The sequence below is a fragment of the Fulmarus glacialis genome, unplaced genomic scaffold (assembly GCF_000690835.1).
Source record: "Fulmarus glacialis isolate BGI_N327 unplaced genomic scaffold, ASM69083v1 scaffold17378, whole genome shotgun sequence".
NCBI classification, from domain to species: Eukaryota; Metazoa; Chordata; class Aves; order Procellariiformes; family Procellariidae; genus Fulmarus; species Fulmarus glacialis.
This window is the reverse complement of record NW_009227881.1, coordinates 128,330-149,344: the sequence shown is the minus strand read 5'-3', so window position 1 is coordinate 149,344 and position 21,015 is coordinate 128,330. Positions and strand designations below refer to the sequence as shown.

Below are 21,015 nucleotides of genomic sequence, written 5' to 3'. Positions count from 1 at the left end.
CAGCAGGAAGTTGTTGGCAGCTAACAATTTGATAAAAGGACTTCCACTCCCTGCCTTCTAATGCTATAGACAACTGTTAATCACTTATGTTAGTCCTCAAATGAAGTTTGAAACATCTTGGATGTGTGTTACCATCTTTTAGTGTAGCTGAGAGCTACATTATCTGCTTTGATTCATGGAAACATGAGTGACTAGTTTATATTAGGTCATGGCTGTGGAAACAGGCAATAAAGAAATGTTTTACCGTGTTGTAGCACTCTCAGTTCGACTCTGGCACACCGGACCGAACTGCCATTTTGGATGATATATAAGGTATTGAACTGACATTACTTGCAGTATAAAACCAAATTTTTCTCCAAGTTTAATGGTGGGCTATTGTAATAGACTCAGTTTGTCTGTGCGTTGGGTATAGACTGATTACACCAGTGGCTTGTGCACCTGACACTGTGGAACAGTATTTTCAAATGTTCAGCCACTAGGACCACATTTTCATAAATGCCCACAGTCCGAAGTACCTAGTGCTTTTGTAAGTCAGCTCCAGTTGTACAGTCTTTGGTAACGTGGTCTTGTGCTTTTTTTGATATTCTGTTCAGTGCAATGTAAGTGGTAAGGACCTCGAATGAGAATGTGATAGAGAAAGAAAGGTGACACAGACATGGCAATGCACAGCATCACGTAAATGCAACTCTTTTCTTTCCAGACTCATGCAAAGCCAGCACGGATAACTGTGCACCCACATCACAGTCAATTTGTGACCCAGATAACCTGCTAATGGCTGTAGTGAGTGACTGTAGCTCAATCAGAGACTATTTCTGTCTCTGTCGGGTACTACAGCATGTCAGTTCCAGTGCCCTCATCCTCAAGCTTCTCAAGAGTCCAGTGCAGGATGATTTACGAGTGTCTCAGAAAAATCAGATTTCCGTAAGAATCATGTAATTTGCAGAGTATATGGCAGAAGGAACCCTTGACTAAAGAATGGCTTGCTAAATCAGAATGTGCTTGGCTTTGGCAAGGTGGATGCCGTTATGAAGTGGCTTTCCTGCTGTCGTTTCCCTACTATCTCCCACTTTAGGGATCCAACAGGTGTTTCCTCCAAGGCGTATATATTTCCCATAATATTAGAATGAGGAGTTGTCATTTCTGACAGGTTGTGTATATAGATGATGGCTTTATTATGATAGAGATATATACATTGATTGATTGGTAAATCTGAGTCAAGTAAGAGAGCTTGTGAGAAGATAGTCTCTAACTTGCCAAGATACCATTTAATCACTGGCCTAAGGATTCATTATCTGAGGAGGAGACGTGTGGCTAATAGGTATAACTGCTTACATTTAGCACAGGGCTGCGTAGAGACACTGCAGAGATTTAAAGGGGTACATGCCTCCCCTTTCCCTCCAGTTTTGTACTAGCTTGCTAAATTCAGGAGAGCCAGTTTGAAGCCTCTCCCTGCCCCTTATCAGAGATGCAAAATTACCTTTCATTTTGCTGAAGGGTGGGTAATTCAAAGCTGATAAAAAAAAAAATGCTTCATGCAACATGCTGTTTGCCTGTGAAACTTCTTGCTGCAAATGCTGCTGAGAGCAAGAACTGTGCAAGTGGCAGAAGACAGCAACAGGGATAGGTAGTGTGGTGGCTTTGGCTATGCTTTGTGAACTTCTGGAGATCGACGAACTTCAGCTAAAGGGCCTGGATAAAGACTGGAAACCTCATGGCTTGGTACTGCCAGTCTGTAAGAGGAGCGGAGCTGTCATGAGCCATTTGGCACCTGGAGCACTCTGCTTTCTGTTTGCCCTTCCTTTCTTTTCCTCTAGGCTGCTTCCAGCCACCAGTGCCTGCTGCTCTTGCCTCCTCTTGAGCAGCAGTAGTACAGCAGCCAGTGCCTACAGATCTGTTTCTACGTCTTTGGTGCCTTTCTTGCCTGAAGGAAAGCACAGAAATAGTCCTAGGGACCAAGTCCAAACAGCGATAAACATCACAACCAATACAATAATTCAAGGAAACACTTTGCAGTATATTTTTTCTTTGTTTGTCTCACTCAGCTGACATTGATGAAGGAATTCCTCCACCACACAACCCTTTTCCCCCATACTGTCATGGTTAATATGTGACTCATACATCCTAATTTTTCCTTGCTACTATGAGACATGAAAGCTATGATGTAGATAAAGAGGGCATCTCAGCAGCAGCTGGAGATGTGATCTCATCTTGGGTAAACTGTAGCTGCCACTGCTGAGAGGTTGTTCTGTAGCTAAGAAGTTTCTCTCTCTGTTTTAGGGGTTTTGGTGGCCAAGAAGAGGAAAACAGCAGAGTCATCCGAGATTCAACAAGAGTGTTCCACTGGTGTGATGTTGTTCCACTGCAGGAGGCTCTTCTGGTAGGTGTGGGGTATTTGTTTTTGGGATCCTCACGTGTCTTCCTCCTTGTGCTCCTAGGAATAAGCTGGAGCTTCAATGCATTCATCTGGGTGGAGGGCACAGCACACTCTAGTTTACTGCTGTTTATTTAGCAATGTTATCTTAGCCAATTTCTAACTTTGATTTCATATGCAAAGGTAAGAGACCCTGCCCTGGAGGGGAGAGACTGAGGGTTTACCATTACCCCCTTTTTCAGGAGTGAGCTGCAGATAAAGTATCTTGACCAGGGTCGCATAGAGACTCTGTTGCAGTGGTGGGAGCTGAAGGCTTATTCCACAGCCATATTCCCCTGTAATTTAGGTGGTAACCTGGGAACAGAGGAAGATCTCCAAGGTAACAAGGGATCAGTAATGCCTTCCGTGTTCATCTAAAGCAGGGCAGGCACCCTATCTCAGGAGAGGATTTCAGCAGATGGACAAAGGAGGGTCTGATTGACATCTATTTTATTTTAAAAGTTTGTATGTTGTGTTTCCAGACCCCTGTGTCTGTGACGTTACTGATCTGGATATCTTTTAAGACAGTTTGGTTTATTTATTTAATGTGTCTAATCCGTAAAAGAACAAATCCCATCTAGAAATGGCAGGTTGTGCTCAGAGTTGCCAGAGAGCTGAGAGTAGGCAACCAAATCTTGCAATGAGGTGATCAAAGATTTCATCAAAAATACAGAATGTTCAAGCTGTTCTGCCAGCTGGGAGACTTGTAGCAGGCTGGAATTCATGCTGCTTGAAATGCTGCAGCTTCCCTTCAAGCAAATAAAAGGACCCTATTGCCCAGCAACCTCCAAAATAGGATTAATCATTACAAATGGGTAAATGTCCCAATAGGACTGGAAGCTCAGCTCTGTGAATTGAAGGGTAATGTTTTGAAAAGATCTTACAGGTCGGTTTACATGAGGAAAAAGCTTACAACTGCTAGTATGTCCTAACTCCCCATGTGCCACTTCTGTTTTGTATTGAGTGTTTTTGTGTAGCTAAGCTAAACTGTACAAGGGGCTTTTTATGAGGATTAAGAATGTCCACAAAGGAAGTTAGTGCTTAATAACTATTGCACTTCATGTTCATGCAGTATCTTCCTTTGCAATCACATTTCTGGGACAGGCAACCCCTCAAAGGCCTGGGAGTCCAAGATGCATTTTTAGGAGTGAGTTGGGTGCTTGACAAAGTCCCAGACTGTGCTTGGGGTTTTTAAATGCTACGTATTTAAAGTTATTTAGGTGCTTAAAGGTGCAAGGGCACTCCCTTGGGATTTGTCATAACACTTCAGGATTTCATTCTGTTTGGAAACCATGGACAGCTAGATGGTTATACTTTACAGAAGTTCCTCCTTGATGTCCATGCAAAACACAGGGTGTCTAAACACATATCAAAATATGGTCCTCTGACTTTTACATAAGGTCTACATTATTAAATAATTTAAGTGTTTTTGGGAAACTTTAACTGTCAGTCTAATATGGCATAGATGTTTGAGAATTAATGTAATTTTTTTTTTTTCCTTGACCTCAGTAATAAAGTAAAAAATGCCAGATATGGCCAGCTTCTTGGGCCCAGGTTGGAAGGAAGGCCTAAGTCCTTCCGTAGTGTCTTCAGAATGGCTCAACTATCCCTGCTGCTCATTCACTATACTGACTGCTCCTGTTGGTCTTGTAATTGCGCGTTTCCTTTGCAGATTTCAGCAGTAATAGTTTTTCCAATTGTTCCTATAAAATAAGCTATAAAATAGATTGTGTTTTTAATTGTTTAGCTTCATTCAGCAGACTAATCGTTGGACTTCAGGCATGTTACATTAAATACAGCTAAGGGTTTCATTATTCAATTTAAACTAATCTAATTAGTTAGAGACAATCATTTAATTTAGTTATGATTCTAATCTCTCATCAGGAAACTTCTCCCTGACAAAGTCCCTTGTTTATCTTTGGAAAAAAACTGCCAAGGAGTGAACAGTGCAGGGGTATACTGATCCCACAGTTCCTGGATGGTTAGTGTGGACTAACTAACCTTTGACAAGCCTGGTTGGCCGACTTGGCCATACTACCTACCAACCGTGAGGCACCAGCACCACTCTAAGCAATACCCACTCCCCAGTACATTTTCCTAGACTAATTAGCTCATTTGAGAAACATAATCAATTAGCCAGGAAAAAAACACCAGGCCAAAATTGTTACTAAGTTCCTGGCATTAAACTACTATTGTTGCCTTGCTCTACATTTTTGATGTTTTATGCCAACATACATGAATTTTTCACTGCTGTAGGATACACTTGGAATCCAAATATTAAGGGGAGATACTTCTTTTTATGTCTCATTCTACCCATAGATGTTACACAGCTAAGAAATGGTTTAAGTCTTTCTAACTGAAGAGAAAAATCTAAAATAAACCTAGTGGCTGGTTTAGCAGAATTCTGTTTTAAATTTAGAGTTGCAAGGACCAAGCAGCACCAAACCTGCAGGATCACATTTTGGTCTGCGTCTTTGGTGATGCAAACTCACCACTGATTGGGCTGCGTGACTTCGTGATGCCCTTAAGAGCTAGTAACTTCATTTACCATGAGTTGAAAGACATTGTTTTTCTCGGGTCTTTGGAATATCTGCAGAGAGAATAGAAATTTATTCAGAACTTCCCAAAGCTGTGGTTATTCTAAACCTGCAGGATCACATTTTGGTCTGCGTCTTTGGTGATGCAAACTCACCACTGATTGGGCTGCGTGACTTCGTGATGCCCTTAAGAGCTAGTAACTTCATTTACCATGAGTTGAAAGACATTGTTTTTCTCGGGTCTTTGGAATATCTGCAGAGAGAATAGAAATTTATTCAGAACTTCCCAAAGCTGTGGTTATTCTCAGTTTTTTTACATTTTTCTCTTCCTCCCTTTCTCTAGCTCTCATGCACATTTCTAAATACATTTTAAAACTTCTTGATGATAGCACAATTCAGATTCAAAAAGGACCAAAATTATCTCAGGCTCTAGACCTGAGTTTGAATCCAAGATATTGTTGAAAAACTTTCCCTTCTTAAATATTTATTTTCTTCTGGGGGAGTCTTGGTACTCTCTGGTTTCCTGCAGAAGCACTGAGAAGCTAATCCTGATTGGTCAGAGAAGACCAATCTCTGTCAAGACAGGTCTAGACTTGCAATTTATTGGACAGTTCCCCATTTCCAAAGTTGCTCAAACTTTGAAGATGTTTCCAAAACGCATTTGTGCCAGCTGAGTTTGAAACAAATTTAATGTTCACCTTTCATCCTTAAAGATCCTTAATGTTCAACTTTCTCGGATTTCTCCCTATCACTATTTCTTTGGTTTTATCAGGGTAGTGATCTCTCCCGTGCAGATCTGAGGGCAGTTAATGTCCAGGATTGTGCTGCGTGTGCCATTCTGTCTTACAACACCACTGCTTCAAGCAATCCTTCCCTGGTGGGCACGGAAAGCATCCTAGCCACTCTGAACATCCGATCCGTGCAGGCTAAGTCCAGCTCAGCCTCACTAGGTAAGCATGTTTCTTTTTGCCTGTAAGCATGCTGATGCGACAAAAATGGAGGCTAAAGGAGGGAAAAAAGAAAGGGTCACTTGTCACTAGTCTGAGCCACAGCCTGTCTCTCCCAAATATGAATATATAAGTTAAAAGGGCCAGAAGTCCATTTTAGCGTAGCTGGCTGTACAATCTAGTCCAGTTTCTGTAGCTACAGGTATGCGAAGGAAGGAGGGATAAGCCAGCATTGCTCCTGGAAATATGCCGGTTCCTCCTGCAAATTCTGAGTGAAGCTTCAAGGTTTCCAGTAAAGAGGCTGGAGGGTAAATGGTAACCAGTGTTGGTAACTGCTGTATTATTTGCAAAAGCACGTGTGAGTGGAGGCCCCTTCCATCCTTCAAAAAGAGAAAAACAATACCTTTCTCTTGAGGTTTGATAGGGTGGGTGCTCTGTTCCCAGACAAACAGAGCTTGTGACTCAAAACTGCAATGGAAGCAAAAACGACTTCAGCCTAGTAGAATATTTATTGCATCTCTTCCTCCCTTAATTTGGTGAAGGAGCTAAGATTTGTCCTCCTCTTGAGAATGTGGAGTATTAATTAGCTGAAGACGGGCTGAGAAATGGATGGCTCTCCTAAGTGTTTTCCCTATACTTTATTATCATTCTAGGCTTTTAAAACAATGGCTGTGCCAAAGAAAAGATTAGAGTGAGGCAGAGACAGGGTTTTTTTAATAATAACTAGGCAAAATAATATCATTATACAATGTATACAATCAGAACAGAAGACAAATTATTTATAAGGTATATTTGAGTAAAAGGTAATTGTGACTTGAATAGATTACTTTTATCTAATGTATTTATTGCTACGTAAATATAAAGATATATGGAACTCTATTGATTGTATGTAGAGAGGAAGTAAATAGTATGTACCTTTGTATATATAAAATTTATGTATCTCCATCTATGGTGACAGATACAGATACTGTACCTACTGCATCTTTATACCTATATATGGAAAAGAGAGACTCAGAGCAGAAAGGATATTTCATCCTATCAATCACTGTCCTACTCCCCTCCAGCGTTTTTTGTTTTATCACTCAAAATTCTAGTACATGGAGTACGGAACTCTGAACTACAATGTGTGTATGGAAAATAGGGATGTGAGCATCTGTTCATCAGAACCTTCCCCAGCTGCCTTGCAGAGTTCATACTCGCTTGTTTCTCTTTAAGGTGGTAGCTTTTGGCTTGCTTTGTCTCCTTCCAGCAGAAGACCTCAGGGACCTAACGCTGACATAGGTGTGATCAGTGGGTAAGCTGAGGCATGGCTGGTTAGGCAATTTACCAGGCGTATTGTTGTCAGAACCATCACCACCTGCATACTCAAAGTCCTTGTCTTTTTTTTAATCCATAAGCATATATTTTTCCCTCATTTCCCTTGGGAAGATGGGCACATGATGAGTTTCATCAGAAAAATATATCTTGCAGTTTTAAATCTGTTCAGCATCCTTGCTATCATGAGAGATAGGAGAAAAGTTTATTCAATTATACTGGAAAAACCATAATCAAGTACTGTAGTTACAAGGTCCCTGAGAACAGTGTCAAAAGGATTTCTGCTTGTGCAGAAAGATGCTAGTAGTCAGAACAGTTAGAGCAGAGACATGCAGGCACAAGGTTATTTGTGTATTACAGCTAACACTGTGTTTCAGCACATCGGAACCAGACCAAATACACAAAACCTTCTTTCAAGTATGAGCAGAAATCAGGATTGTTGGTCCTCTGGCAGAAACCTGGGTAAAGTATGGTCTAGGCATTAGAACAGGTGAATGGAAATCAGTGCTTCTGGGTTTCTTTTCTGGCTTTGAGAAGGGGCAGGATCAAGTAAGGGTCATGGTGTCAAAGCTTTTTCTATTTCTCTTACTCCTTTGCTGTGCCTCCCTGTCAGCTACAGCCTCCCTGTACCAATAACAATATTTATTTCCCAGGTTTGTTTAATGCCAGATAAATTTAAGCTCACAATGTAGCCATACACAAATGCAAATTAGATTTTATCACCATTTACTATAACAGCATTGTCTTACTCTAGTTGACAAAATAATGTATTTCTAAACCCACCCTGGTTTATCCATTTTAGGTATTTCACTTTGCATATTTATAAGGCACCTTTGCCTAGCTCAGATGTTAGTGAATTGTCGCTTCATAAGCTCACTACAATTCCAGTCTAATAAACCTTTGGCTACTCAGTTAAGGCTGTTCCTCAGTTTTACAGTGTTTTCTGCAGACAGAAAAGCAGTGTTCAGTTACAGGATATCATCATCAGTGAATAAAGATGTATTTGCAAAATAAAGCTAAGACACAAGTTTCGGTTCTTCAAGTCAGCCATTAAATCTGCTAGTGTGAAAACAAGCTCTCTCTCCTTATAGGTTCATTAGATGAGTTGCTAAAAAAGCCAGCCCATTTTCTTCTTTGCTGCCATAGTTATGTATAATTATAGGACCACAATCTTAGGTTAGGATTCTCATACTGGAAGCTCCTTCAGATTCAACTGCAAGATTAAGGCTATGTCTTACATTCTTTAAGGTCTTTGCCTCTGAAGGTCTCCAGACGCATTACAGATGTGTGCTCCTATAGGATAGTAAATTACTCATAGGTTGTTGCCACCAAGATTTGGATCAAGGTGCCTAGAGTGGAAATGGAATATACATGTCCCCACTCCCACTGTTTCAGTCTCTGCTCTCCTTCCCACCATTGTTACTTTATAGGAATTCATCTCTGAGAAGATAAAATCAGCTCATCTTAGCTGGTCCCAATGGACTGGATAGTCTCCAGGTGAAATAGTTCATGGGGGTCAGAAAATGAGGAAAGTTTCAGGGAAAAGAGATACACAAGCTGGGAAAGGATGGCTTTTATCAGAATTTAGTCTTTTCTTTGTGGGGAGAAGGAGTAAGAGTAGAGCCACTGGCCTTTTTAAGTTATGTTAGAGCACTGAAGGCAAATACAGCTAGACAAGAACGAACAGTACAGAGAGTTATCAAGAAATTTTCCAGACTCAGTGGCTGTCAAGTTAGCTAGGAAGCAATAAGAACAGCGAATACTAGTAATGTAGCCAGGCTATGCCCGTGCTGATCAGAACTTGGTGTTGGTTCACCTCTGCAGTAGTTAATTACAGTGTACCAGTGAAATCTGCATTTTCTACCAGTGTAGTACTACATGTACCAGTGGGTGCTTTCAGCTGCAGAGTTGCAAAATCAGCAGGTTTAGGAAAATCCTTTCTATTTGTAGGAGAAACATCTAGGAGAAGTTGTGCAGAAAAGGAAATGGGCAGCAGAAACTGCTGCATATAGTGGAGACCCAAAAAGTACGGCAGTCCTTTGGGTGACGATCTAATTTTTTGAAGGAGAAGGGTAAAGTTACATTCAAAACTTGGATCCAAGAAACCTAGCCTCAATTAATGTTAGTAGCCAGGAGAGGAAGCAGGTAGGAAAAGACAGAAGAATAGTTGGGAGAGCTTTCTAAAGCAAGATGATTATGCAACCATTACCTGATTTTAAAAAGAAAAGACAGAGGCTGACGTTTCTCATTTAGTAGTTGCTGTTGCTGATGGGACAGCAGATGACTTGGCTGGATATCCAGCTATTCTACCCATCCAAGATCTTTCTCATCCCCAGCTTTGATGCTGTAGACAAAGTTGCAGCATTTTGCATCCTAACCATAGTGGAAAATAGTTATTTGGATGGAAGGCCCTTAACAGTTCAGGTGCTTTAGAAAGTGTTGCAGCAGGCTTAGTCTCAGTTTGGAGATTGTAACAAAGCCCAAATCAACTGCATTTCCTGTGGTTTTAGATTTTGCTGTGAGCATTTCACACCCAACAAACCCAGGCCTGTTCTGCACATATTCTCTCCCATGGAGTAGAGAATTAGACAGGTCTTAGAGAATCAGACCCACACAGAGGTAAACATTACTTACACTTGCAAGAATGAGCATTTGCTAGGGTCAGTGCTGATGCCAAGGACTTCTAGTCTTTCCCATGGAAAAATTTAGGTTTTCCAGTAATGCTGTAATTATCACCCTGTCATGTCACAAAGCAAACAGGTTGGCAAACCTAGGTACCGAACTAAATAATCTGTGGCATAATCTAAACATATAATGGTAATTAAATCTGACAACTTAATAAGATACTGAAATTCAAATGTACAGTAGTAATCTACAATTAAGTAATCTTTTGTAATAGCACCCTGCCAGTTTGTAAAATTTCAGGTAGAGCGCTGTGTACTGTTTCACAGCAAAAATATTGACATAAGGAGAAGGTATCCAGGCAATGATCAGACATACATTCAAATCAACTGGTACAGTACCTGGAAGGGTACAGTAAAGGCAATGATTCATTTCAGGCATTCAGTTGCTGCCACTAGCATGCATTCAGAGAGGCCTTGCTATACTTGGGAAGGACTTTTTCTGCTGTTTTGAGGGATTGTGATGCCTGACATCTCTAATAAGGTTTTTGGCAGTCCATTGCCTAACCTCAGAGATGGTTGATTAGAGCAACGGTCCATCTAGGACCCCGTTAGGGTCTCTGGTCTCCAATGTTCACATACTCCTCCGAGCAGAAAGGATCCATTATACAGTATCTGAACTGGAAGAAGTTCCATTTCTAGCAAAATCTTTAGTGGAGTTTAGATTCCATCATTTTGACTTTGATACTATCTTGTGCAGTAAGTAGTATTATACAGTTACTCAGTTACCCAGATGCTGTGCTAGGTAGCAAAGCAAAAATTTAGACATAATGGTAAGGGAGACAAGATTGGATGTGATCAAAACACAGAAAGCAGACTTCAAATTGGGACTGATTCTACTAAATCAGCTAGCTGGTGAGAACTGGGAGGAAATAAGGACACATGCTTCTACGAACTTCTGGATTTCTCTTTTAAGTCTTTTTTGTTGCCAGGTTTTAAAAAAAAATCACGGTATATGCTTTTGCCTTCGTTCCTACAGCACATGTACAGCCTTCATGTACATGTACAGCCTTCTTGAAGAGGAAGGAAAAAACACAACCCCCTCCCTCAAAAGCCCTCTGAGTGCAAATTGGCTTAGTGGGGACTTTGCACCAAACAACACTGTAACCAGCACTGCTGCTCCACAGAGGGTAATTATATTTTAGTTATGATGTCAATAAGCAGCTCCCAGGAGAGCTTTTCTTTTTTAATCCTTTGAAGCTCTGAGTGAATAAAGTGAGCCTTGGAAAAGCAAACCAAGGCAAGAAACTTTCTAAATATAGGAAACGCTTTGGGATTTTTGCATGACAATGACATTTTTAGGCATAGGTAAGAGATTTTCTGCGTTTGTCAGTATGAACAATTGTGCCTTGGTTTCTCTCTATTTTTTTCTTTCTTTTTTTTTTTTCCTTTCTGCTTCTGCTAACTTCCCTCTCTCTTCATGTTGTTATTGACTGTTTCTACAGATGCTGTTTTCGGAGCAAGAGCATTGGGGAATCAATCACAGCCATGTTATAAAAGGATCCCCATCACTACAGAGCTGAGTAAGTTATTCTTTAGGAACAAATTTCACAGAAGCAATATGCATGCTGCATTATTTATTTACCCCAGGCCCTTTTTAGAATTCACAGGCGGAAAGCGACAAGCACTACATGTCCAAGGAACATTAAAAGGTTTGACTTAGATGTTAATTCACTGGCTTTGAAGGAGTCAGGATGGTTTATCAGGAGAATAAATATAACAAAGTGTTACAAAGGTCTGTGTGTAGCAAAACTCTGAAGCATCCATTTAAGAGAAAGATAATGTCCTTGGGTTTTTTTCTGCTGGACTGGATCTCAGGAGATCTGAGTTCTAGTCACATGGCCTGCATTCATCCCACCTATCCTAACATACTTCATTAAGGTAGATAAATCAGAAGTGTATTTGCCTGGTTTACCCTTATTTTCAGTGGAGAAAGAGGCACCACCAAAGGCAATTCTGCCCAGATGAAATCTACCTTGCCTTTGGCCCTTCCTCTCTCTGATCATTTTGAAAAGCACTGAGAGAGACTGTCTGCCCAGTTTTCATCCCACAACAAAATGGGGTGAGTCAAGGCCTAATTTTCTCTGTTCCAACCCTACCCTTTCTGAAACACTGGTGGTGGTTCCCTCCTCCTCTTCTGGATTATGGGGGTAGCTGCAGGCTTCCTCATTTGTACAAGTGGCTGTGAAAGAGCAGAGCCTGTTCCAAACAATCTGCAGTACACAGCATTGTGCAGTGACTGCTTGGGGTGCAGTACTTGCATGGGTCCGTGCACGTGCCAAGGTGGACAGAGAGTGCGGGCGTTTTACACCAGAGCCCAAACACCTTTGTCCTTATTCCACAAGGCTCAGCCTCTCTAGCCTGCATTCATAAATGAAGCAACCCATGGAGTTCTTTCATGCTACTCTTGGCTATCTTTGTCTTCATCTCCTGATGGTTACAAACTGGATCTGTTAATAGGGAACATGTGCACCGATTAACTGATTACTGGTAACATAGCAGTCAGTGTCACCCCAGAGTGGTGTGGCTGGGCTGTGAGTCCTGAAGGACAGGGATGTTTAGCTCCATTTAAAGTGCTGACACAAGAATGTACCCATCAAATTAGCATAGCATGTTGCTAGGCATCATGACTGGCCCCTGACTCACGTAGGCTTTTTTTTTTCTTTCTTTCTTTTTGACGCAATGCTTGTAAATGCTATGTGGACTCAGCACATTGCAGGGTCCTTGCTTCCCAGTCCTCACCAGGTTTGCAGCTGGAACAGGGCTAGTGAGCAGCTTTGGCTTGTAGCAGGCTCTAGCAATATTTTATTTATATGAAGCTCTGGTGTACTGCTTAGCCAAAACTTGCATCTGATGAGCTGTGTCCCAGAAGCAATTAAGCACCTCAGTGGGCTATTCAGTCCTGTGTGCTCCTTAGACTGAAACACTGAGGAGCTACTGCAAAAAAAAAAAAAAAAGGCACAAAATAAGAAGATAATTATGCCTCCTCCTGAGTAATTTTAGAACTGAGTGATATTTGGATATCTTGTGCTGTGGTTCAGGCTTTTATTTCTGCTGTGTCCAAAAGTCTCAGAAATGTTTTGAGCGCGCTACTGAGGCCCAGCTCCTCTGAGAAGATATTGTGCAGTCAAGCTAACATCTTCAGACAGGCATTGCACCCCTGTGATTTCTCTCCAGGATGTGGTGTGTCAGTGGAGGGGAAAACATCTGCAATCTGTTGACATGACTTGGAGTTTAGTCATGTCAGATCTTTGACAAAATAATGAATCGAGCCCAGTCCCTTAGCACATGGATGCCTGCCCCTGCTGTAGTCTTGAACAGCATAGAAATATGTTCAGAGTTACAGGGATGGGCTAGGAAGCAAAATAACCCCAAGAATTTAAAACCTGGAAACACAAAACAGCTAAACAAAAACAGCTGGAGCTTTCTTGTGATTGAATAAGCTTCCTGTAAGTCCCTCTGGTAGACCTTGATCTAGACAAGTGGTCACTTTTGTGCCTATCTCTAGAAACAAGCTGCGAGGGGTAGTACTCATGTGCCTTAAGTTGTAAGGGCTTTGCTCATTCCAGGCAATTTCTTATTTCACAGCACACTGAGTGTTGACTAAGGGTCATCTGTATCATTTGTTGTCTGACACAACAAAGCCAGCAATACGATACATATTGCTAGCACTGTTGCTGCTCAAAACCTGCCATAAGAGAAGCTAAGACCCTTCGTACCTTCAGTTGAAATCCTGTCACCACTGAAGTCAGTAGGAGTTTTGCAATTAATCTTGACAGGCACAGGAAGCAATGTGGTATCTCAGTAGAGCCAGAACTGCCAAGCTTGACTTGCCTCTGCCACAGTTTCTTTGTGACCAGGATGGCATGCCAGAGCCGCCTGAGTCCCAGAGGTGTGCCGTGGTCCCAAAGGTATGCTGTCCTCTAGCAGCTACTGAGCTAAGGACATGTAGTCAGGGACAGAGTTGATGGAATTAGCTGAGGGTCTGCACTTCTCTAAAGGGGGCTGGATATGAATTTTGGCTTGAGGACCGTGAGAGCTGTGTGTTGTTGTGCTCTGACATGCTGCTGCTTCTCCTTGCCCAGTGGTGAGAAACACTGAAAAATAAGAAATGCTAAACTGGCCAGATCAGGCTGATGCAAGGCCCATTAAATGGCAAGCTTTGCATGGGGTTTCTGCGGGCCCACATCCACCAAGCTGAGCACAGTTCAATGTGTTGAGCATCTTCTGAATTTGTGAGTTGGTCAGTGGGCTCAGAGGCATGTTATAAATGGTTATTCCTCAGAAACAACGGATTCTAGAAACCCTTGCCATAAGGAGACAGAGATCTGGAAGAGAAATAGCAGTGATCTGTAAAGAAGTAAGAATCCTGCAAATGTGTAAAGGAGAAAGAGAATGGTGTGGAGAAATAAAGTGGATCCCTTATTGTGGCTGCGAGACCATGCTTTTCATACCCAGACTGTATAAGCTAGTCAGTGGAGTCATAGTGATTAATGCCAGATGCAGGGCCAACTCTAAAATCCAGGGTGGGTGAAATATCTGTATTGAGAATACATGGTTGAAGGATGACACCAACACTGCAAGACAACAGGAGACATTAATAGTATTGTGATTCTGGCTAGTTTAAGTCATCTTTAAAAACGATGCACTCAAATGCTTCCTGACCCAAGGGGACATAATAGAAATCAGTCATTACTCACATGGAGTTAGTTGTGCTCACTCTCTATTTTTTAATGGAAAGATACGGGTTCTTGATCTCAATTCCTCTGTCTCCTGCTGTGCTGCTGTCATTCATCAGCATTCTTACTGGTAGTGCTAGAGTGCCACGACATACCTAGCATGTTCAGTAGAACAGCAGGGGCCTTCTGCCTGAGTGTACTTAGTTCCCTGAAAATAGGAAAGAAAGTTAAGGAGGAATCGCTTTCAGAGTAAGCAGCTATCAGCTCCAAAAGACATGTCTCTCAATATGTGCTATTAGCAGCAACTCTCTCTGTTGTTGATATACACATAGAATTATTTGGAGAAACTTTTAGAGTGTTTTCATAAGTTCCTCCTGTTCCCAGCTCCATAATATTGACAGGCTACAAAAGGTATTTAAAGCCAGCCTGATTTATTTATTTTTTGACAACATGATGTTGCAATCAGTCCCTCTAAGGGAGCTGCAGTCACTGAAGCCAAAATTGCATTTGACACCAGCTGGCCCCTTGGTGGAAGCTCCAGCACTGATGCCAAAGGCTGAGAAGATTATGGGGACTCTGAATTCTTACCTGTTCATGTAGAAAGGAGTTTTACAAGCCTGGCTGGAGGTGCATTGGTGAGCTAGGGAACAGGGAGTTTGCACTGCCACCACTTTACCATAACAGGCACGGGGATGAATGGAACATTTAACTCTTCTCATCTGTCCATCTGGCACCTAGGCAGAAATTCACTGGAAGTTTAGATGGAAAAATCTGTTGAACTCAATGGGAATCTCCCAATGGCTGTTTTCTGAAAAGGTATAAAACAAATTCCACACATGTGGGCCACTGCTGATCCGTAAGACCACATCAGATTTTAAAAGAAGTGCATATTTGATTCTCTGTAAATTCCTGGTAGTGTGTTCTTTTAAAAACACTCGCATCATGACGATTGGATACATTGCACCCAAAACAGCAAGAATGGAGGGAACGTGATGATCCCATCCTGGTGACATAATCATTTTAAGTTGCTGTCAAAACTGAGTGATACTGTCAGTGGTGACACACATATGGGTCACACTTTGGTGGAATTAAGCCAGAATTTTGGCAGCAAAACAGCAGTTCAGCTCATAAGCTGGCATTTCCAAAACTGCCTTCTCTTATTTCTGAAAGCCCCTTTCTTCCTCTTCACCCCAATTCCCCAATGCTGCAGTCAAGTTCCACATGCCTTGCTCTCAGCTCACGTCCAAGGGGATAGTGCTTGGGTGGCAGTTTTACAGAAACTGAATAAATACAAAACAAATCTCTCCAAGGGATAAGCAGTCCAAAATAAGTATGTCAAGTCCAGTTATGCTTTTCTGAGAAGGCTTGTGTTAGGGAAAGTATTATATTGCTGCTACTCACTGATATGTCAATCAGCCAGATGGTGGTTAATGACTGCTAGTGTCAAGTGTAAAAGTAACTCAAGACATAGCATGACCTGTCTTAAAGGATAAAATTTCACTCAAGTGTAAGATTCCGAGTCTGTCCAGGAATGATCAGCACTCAACTCTGCTTTAAAGTAGAGGGGCACCTTCGGTTGGATTCAGTCATTCTGTAAATACAGTGAAGACGGAGAGAAATACGATATTGCTTAGCAATTGCAGTATCAGGGAAAAGATGTGTGAACTGGAGAAGAAGGAGAAGGAAGGAGCCTTCAGCAGTCCAATATCACCTCCTTTTGCTATCACTGTGAATATCTGTTGACATTTCTAAAAACACTCAGAGCAGGAGCGCTGTTTTCTTTTAGCTTGAAAGGAGACTGGCAGAAGAATCTGAATGGCAGAATGTGGTCTGTAAAGTGCAATGTTATCCCTTGGAAGCCTGAAGCAGAACTGGCATTTGCTTCAATGTGGCTCTTGGGGTCTCAATAGGCAGAAAACAATTCAATGAGCACGATCATTATGGCTCAGGTACTCTAATGAGCCCTGAATTCCCTTCCTGATCCAGCTATGTGTTCCTAAGCTAGACAGGACCAGTTTTAAAAGCTTAGTGGCAGCACAGAGTCAGTGGGACTAGGCAACTGCTTGATGATGGGAAAATGTTTCTAGCCTTGCCTTTGTGTGCAGGTGTTCCCAGGAAATCTGATTGTCTGAAGCTGTAACCAAACAACAACTGGCGAAGAAGGTAACATCTCATGGGTACATTACAGAAGTGTTGCTGCTTTAAAGTCAGCTTCAAAACCCATTCTAAATGCAGTGTGTTATTTCCTGAGTATGCACACACACACATGCACACCTGTATAGTTTCCCTGCCTTTCAAATTCCTGCAGTGTAACTCAGCAAAGAAAGTACAGAATGAGGATGACATGCAAATCCTATTAATTCATCCAAGTATGGAAATGCAATCCTTTTGATGTCAAAAAGTACAGCAATGATATGTTAAAGAGCTCAGCACGCTTCTGTTAAATATGTAAAGTGCAGATTCCCCTGAAGCTGTATCACTCCTGGATAACCCTGGACTATAGCTTCTTGCTTTAAAAGACTGAGAATTACTCTAACAGCATTATACCCATTTGCCTGACAATATGGTCAGATGTTCTTAAGCGGATTTGAGTTCAGCATGGATTTAGTAACACCATTCCTTCTCTGCAGCTTGTTTAGTTTCTTTACTCAGGCAAATGCAGGTGACAGATTCCACCTGCATGTAAGAAATGAGCTTTTTGCGAAAGGGTGAAAAATAAGTTATTTGATGCACTGCAGGCAGAGAAAACACTTTCAGGTTTTTAAAAAAAAAAAAAAAAAAAAAAGAGACTCTAAGCCCTTTTTTGCCTCAGATCTGAATTTGAATCATGGTAACTTTTTTCCAAAAAATACTGGCTGAGATAAGGGCACAGAGAGAGGTTTTCGAAACAATATGGCAACTACAAGGACAGAGAGCTTCCTGCTGGAAACTTGGTCCCTATAGGGCTGGGCAGGGCAGTTACACTCCTCAGCCTCACCTTGCACAGTGTGCTTCTGCTCAGGTGACATCAGAGCTGCTGCCCAGTTTTCTTACACGCACACGCGTGCACACGCACACACGCGCCCCCACAGCCACTCCATTTGTGCCTTTGAAAATCTCCCATTCAGACGCAGCTTAGTGCGTTTTATTATAAGAGCAGAGGTGGGATCTTCTGACTGCTCTTTGAAGCTGAAATGGGCAAAGCAGGTGGTGATCCATAAATATTGTCAGAAAACTTTAAACATAATTAAGGACTACTTTAAGTATACAAGAAACTCCAAAGTGTCTGTCTGATTACTTTCTCTAGGTTTTCACTGGAAAACTTGGTTTTCCTTTCCAAGGCATACTCTTTTGTCTTTGACTTCTCATTGTCTCTTCCTTTCCAGACATACTACAACCATCACATCTTGGCTCTGCTGCAGACTTTGGTGACAAGTGGGACAAGCCAAGCATTGGGGGAACAGCTGTTGGAAGAGGGCAGCAGACTGCGCGGAAATCCTGACAACATGATCGACAATGCCTCCCAAGTCAGATGCAAACTAGCACTCCTGCTACTGTCCAAGAGGTTGTGAAAAGGTGTCATGGTGAGTTACATCACTGAGTGGTGCTTCATGGGCTAGGCTTTCATCCTTCCTGCTAGTACTTTTGGATTGTCATTACCCAAAGTTTAGTTTCATTCAGTTGAATCTCGCTATGTAGCTTGAGCCATATTTTGAAAAGGCAAAGACATCAGATAGCCTTATTTTATACTGGCTTCTAATCTTACGGGGGACCAGTCATTTTCTTTCCTTTCTTTCTTGCCAAATATTATGATACTAAAAGTAGTGAATAGTGATGATAGTTGGCTAAATAAGTGGTTTAGTATTGGGCTGAATGGTCCACTTCAGTTCCTTTGAGATGAGTGGTTTTGCTTCTTTTATAGCAGGAGGACTCCCTTGGAGACATTTACTGCAGCGCTTTAGGCTCGTTTGGGATACTCTGCTTTGGGCTCTACCGCCTGATGGAAGAGCCCAAACCATACAAGAATAGGCAAGTACATTTTATCTCAAATTGTACCATAAGTCAAAAGATAGTAGTCGTGACTTTGAAGTTAGGCATGTGTTGTAGGCAACCTGAATTACTTACTTTTGTCTTGGATTTAGACATTCTTATAGGTAGCTACGGTCATTTGAGGCAAACTGGTGTGTGGTCTGAACGTGGTGCTTACTGGCACTTGTATGAGATTCCCTTACGTTCACCTAAGATGTGATTTATCTTTACAAGTGAGCCTTCTGCATTAGAGAGCTGCTGGAGCATGAAGTTAGTAATGCTGCTGAGAACAGGGATTTCAGAGAGTTTGCAGGCAGAGAGAACCTTCTCATCTAACCTGTTCTACTCACTGATTCTTTCAATTTCAAGATTTCAGTGATTGCTTAAGCTTTAGATCTCCTAGAGACATATTTAGTCTTGATTTAAAGAATTTGAGCAATCAAAAAATTTATCACATCTTTCAGCTGCTGTTCCAGAGACTAATTAGCTTCATTTAAAATATATGTATCCCATTCATAGGTAAAATTAAACCCTCTGTATATTGTCTCATCATTCCAAAGAATTCTGCACATGCAATCAGTCATTGCCAAAAAACCCTACAGCTTTCTTGCTGTCCCATACACTCAGTTTGAAGGCCTCACAAAGCAACCTGAATCTCATGTGCTACTGCTTTTTCAGGTTTGTGATTGCTCGGCCTGCCAGTGATTTGAAGATGCTGTCTCGGATCTGCTGTCCTGTGTTGTTCCGTTCAACATTGCAACAACTGATGAGCTGTGATGTGGGATGGAAGTCAGTTACCAAGCAAGAAAACAGGTAGTACAGACACCATCATGCCAGAGTTATGAGAGGTTGTGAAATGCCCTGCAAATAAAAAATTATACAAGTTATTAAGACCCCCACAATAAATTGGCTGTGTTCTTATTTCTTAGGGGTGGCAGTTTGAATTTGGCTAAAGATTAACATGAGGTTATTACTGAAAACAGTATTGTTAAGCTTTAACAAGAAAAATATCAGAGGGTAAAATGCGCTCTCTGCAAGGAAAAGGGTAAAAACTTGAGTTTCTGCTGAGCACTGCACAGAACAGACCCAACTGTATACAAACACAATGACTCCATTGAGTTTAGAGATTCTCTTCTGAACTTCTCAAAGTTCAAAGACTCCAGCACACTGAAATTCAGTTTTCTTGCAGCCAGAACTGAAGATGCTGGATTGATACACATGCAAAGAAACAAAAAACCAAACAAAAGGTCCCCATGAACTTGTACCATAAATCAGGTCTTGCCTGTATGTTATAAAGTCGGTTGAGGGAAGGAAAGTGGTGGTGTTTGGGTTTTTTCCTCTCTCTCTCTCTCTCTTTCACCTAACGCTAATTAGGTTTGAAAGACTGCAGCTTGAGTCCAGATACCACATGCCGAGAAGAAAGGAACCCAAACAGCTGACGCAGAGTTCAGACTAAACTAACTGCAAGCTCCCCAGGGACATCACAAGGTAAACCCGATAGTCTCTGTCATTTACAATCATTATCAGGCAGCTGAGTCTCTGTAATTTTACTAGGGAGCCAATTAACAGATCCCTGAAGCTCAGGAATAAGGTCTTGGTCCTTTTTCTATTTTAGACAGGAAAAGGGGGAAAGTAAGTCTGTGTTTCAAACAGATACTCCGGAAGCTTTCCTGCCCAGGGGAATGGTCAGATCTGGGCTTGCACTTTTCGTCTTGAGGAATAAGATAAAGCACTGAGCTTAAGAGTCAAGCAACTGGCTTTCGTACCCAGCTCTGCAACAAGCTGGCTGTGCAACCTTGGGCGAATTATTTAACTGTATCCTAATGCTGCTTGCTGCACACAGGGAATATAATAACATACTCGTTAATTTAGATAATGAGAGCTTTGGGGAAAGGACTGTCTCTTGTGATTTGTTTGGCCTAACATAAATAGGTAGTGATTTAGGATGGGACAACTCCACTCAAACAACGTGAGTAAGAAGCAAGAGAAAAGCTTGGACCAAAACTCCAGATGGAAACATATCTGCCCTTGGGGAAGTCTGGAGTTTGGATTCAGGTCTGATGTGTTGGACTCATCTTTCCTGGAACAAACTAATCATACATTTTCAATTCAGGACAGATTGCAAGTAGGAATCAGTGAACCATGCTTAGAGCAAACAAAATACATAGGACATGCTTTCCCTTTGCCAGCCCTTTGCAGACCTGAACTTGAGCCAAAACAGTCAGCTGATCTCTTGGTAGGAGTTTTTTGGCCTAAAATCACCCACTGTATATACAAACTTAGATAAGAATTTGTGCACTGGATTCTGTTTACCCTCTGGCAGAACAAGGCTTCAATAATAGTGTCTCAGTCCATTCCCTAGCATGCATTATTTTAAACGGACAAGACAGTTAAAAGGTGGAAGGAAGAGCCTGGGCAGGCTTTGCAGTCGTTTGACTA

General features: G+C 41.7%; 1 protein-coding gene across 1 annotated transcript in view; it reads left to right on the top strand.

The window, feature by feature from the left end:
• KCNU1 (potassium channel, subfamily U, member 1) overlaps positions 1-19,353 on the top strand; it is a 52,224-nt gene extending 32,871 nt beyond the window's left edge. The window contains 10 exon segments of the mRNA XM_009583308.1: positions 2,278-2,377; positions 4,830-4,944; positions 5,142-5,254; positions 5,720-5,897; positions 11,335-11,412; positions 15,169-15,203; positions 17,934-18,131; positions 18,473-18,576; positions 19,255-19,292; positions 19,295-19,353. Of these exon segments, the coding sequence (XP_009581603.1) occupies positions 2,278-2,377; positions 4,830-4,944; positions 5,142-5,254; positions 5,720-5,897; positions 11,335-11,412; positions 15,169-15,203; positions 17,934-18,131; positions 18,473-18,576; positions 19,255-19,292; positions 19,295-19,353 (1,018 nt within the window).
• Positions 19,354-21,015: the final 1,662 nt, after the last annotated feature.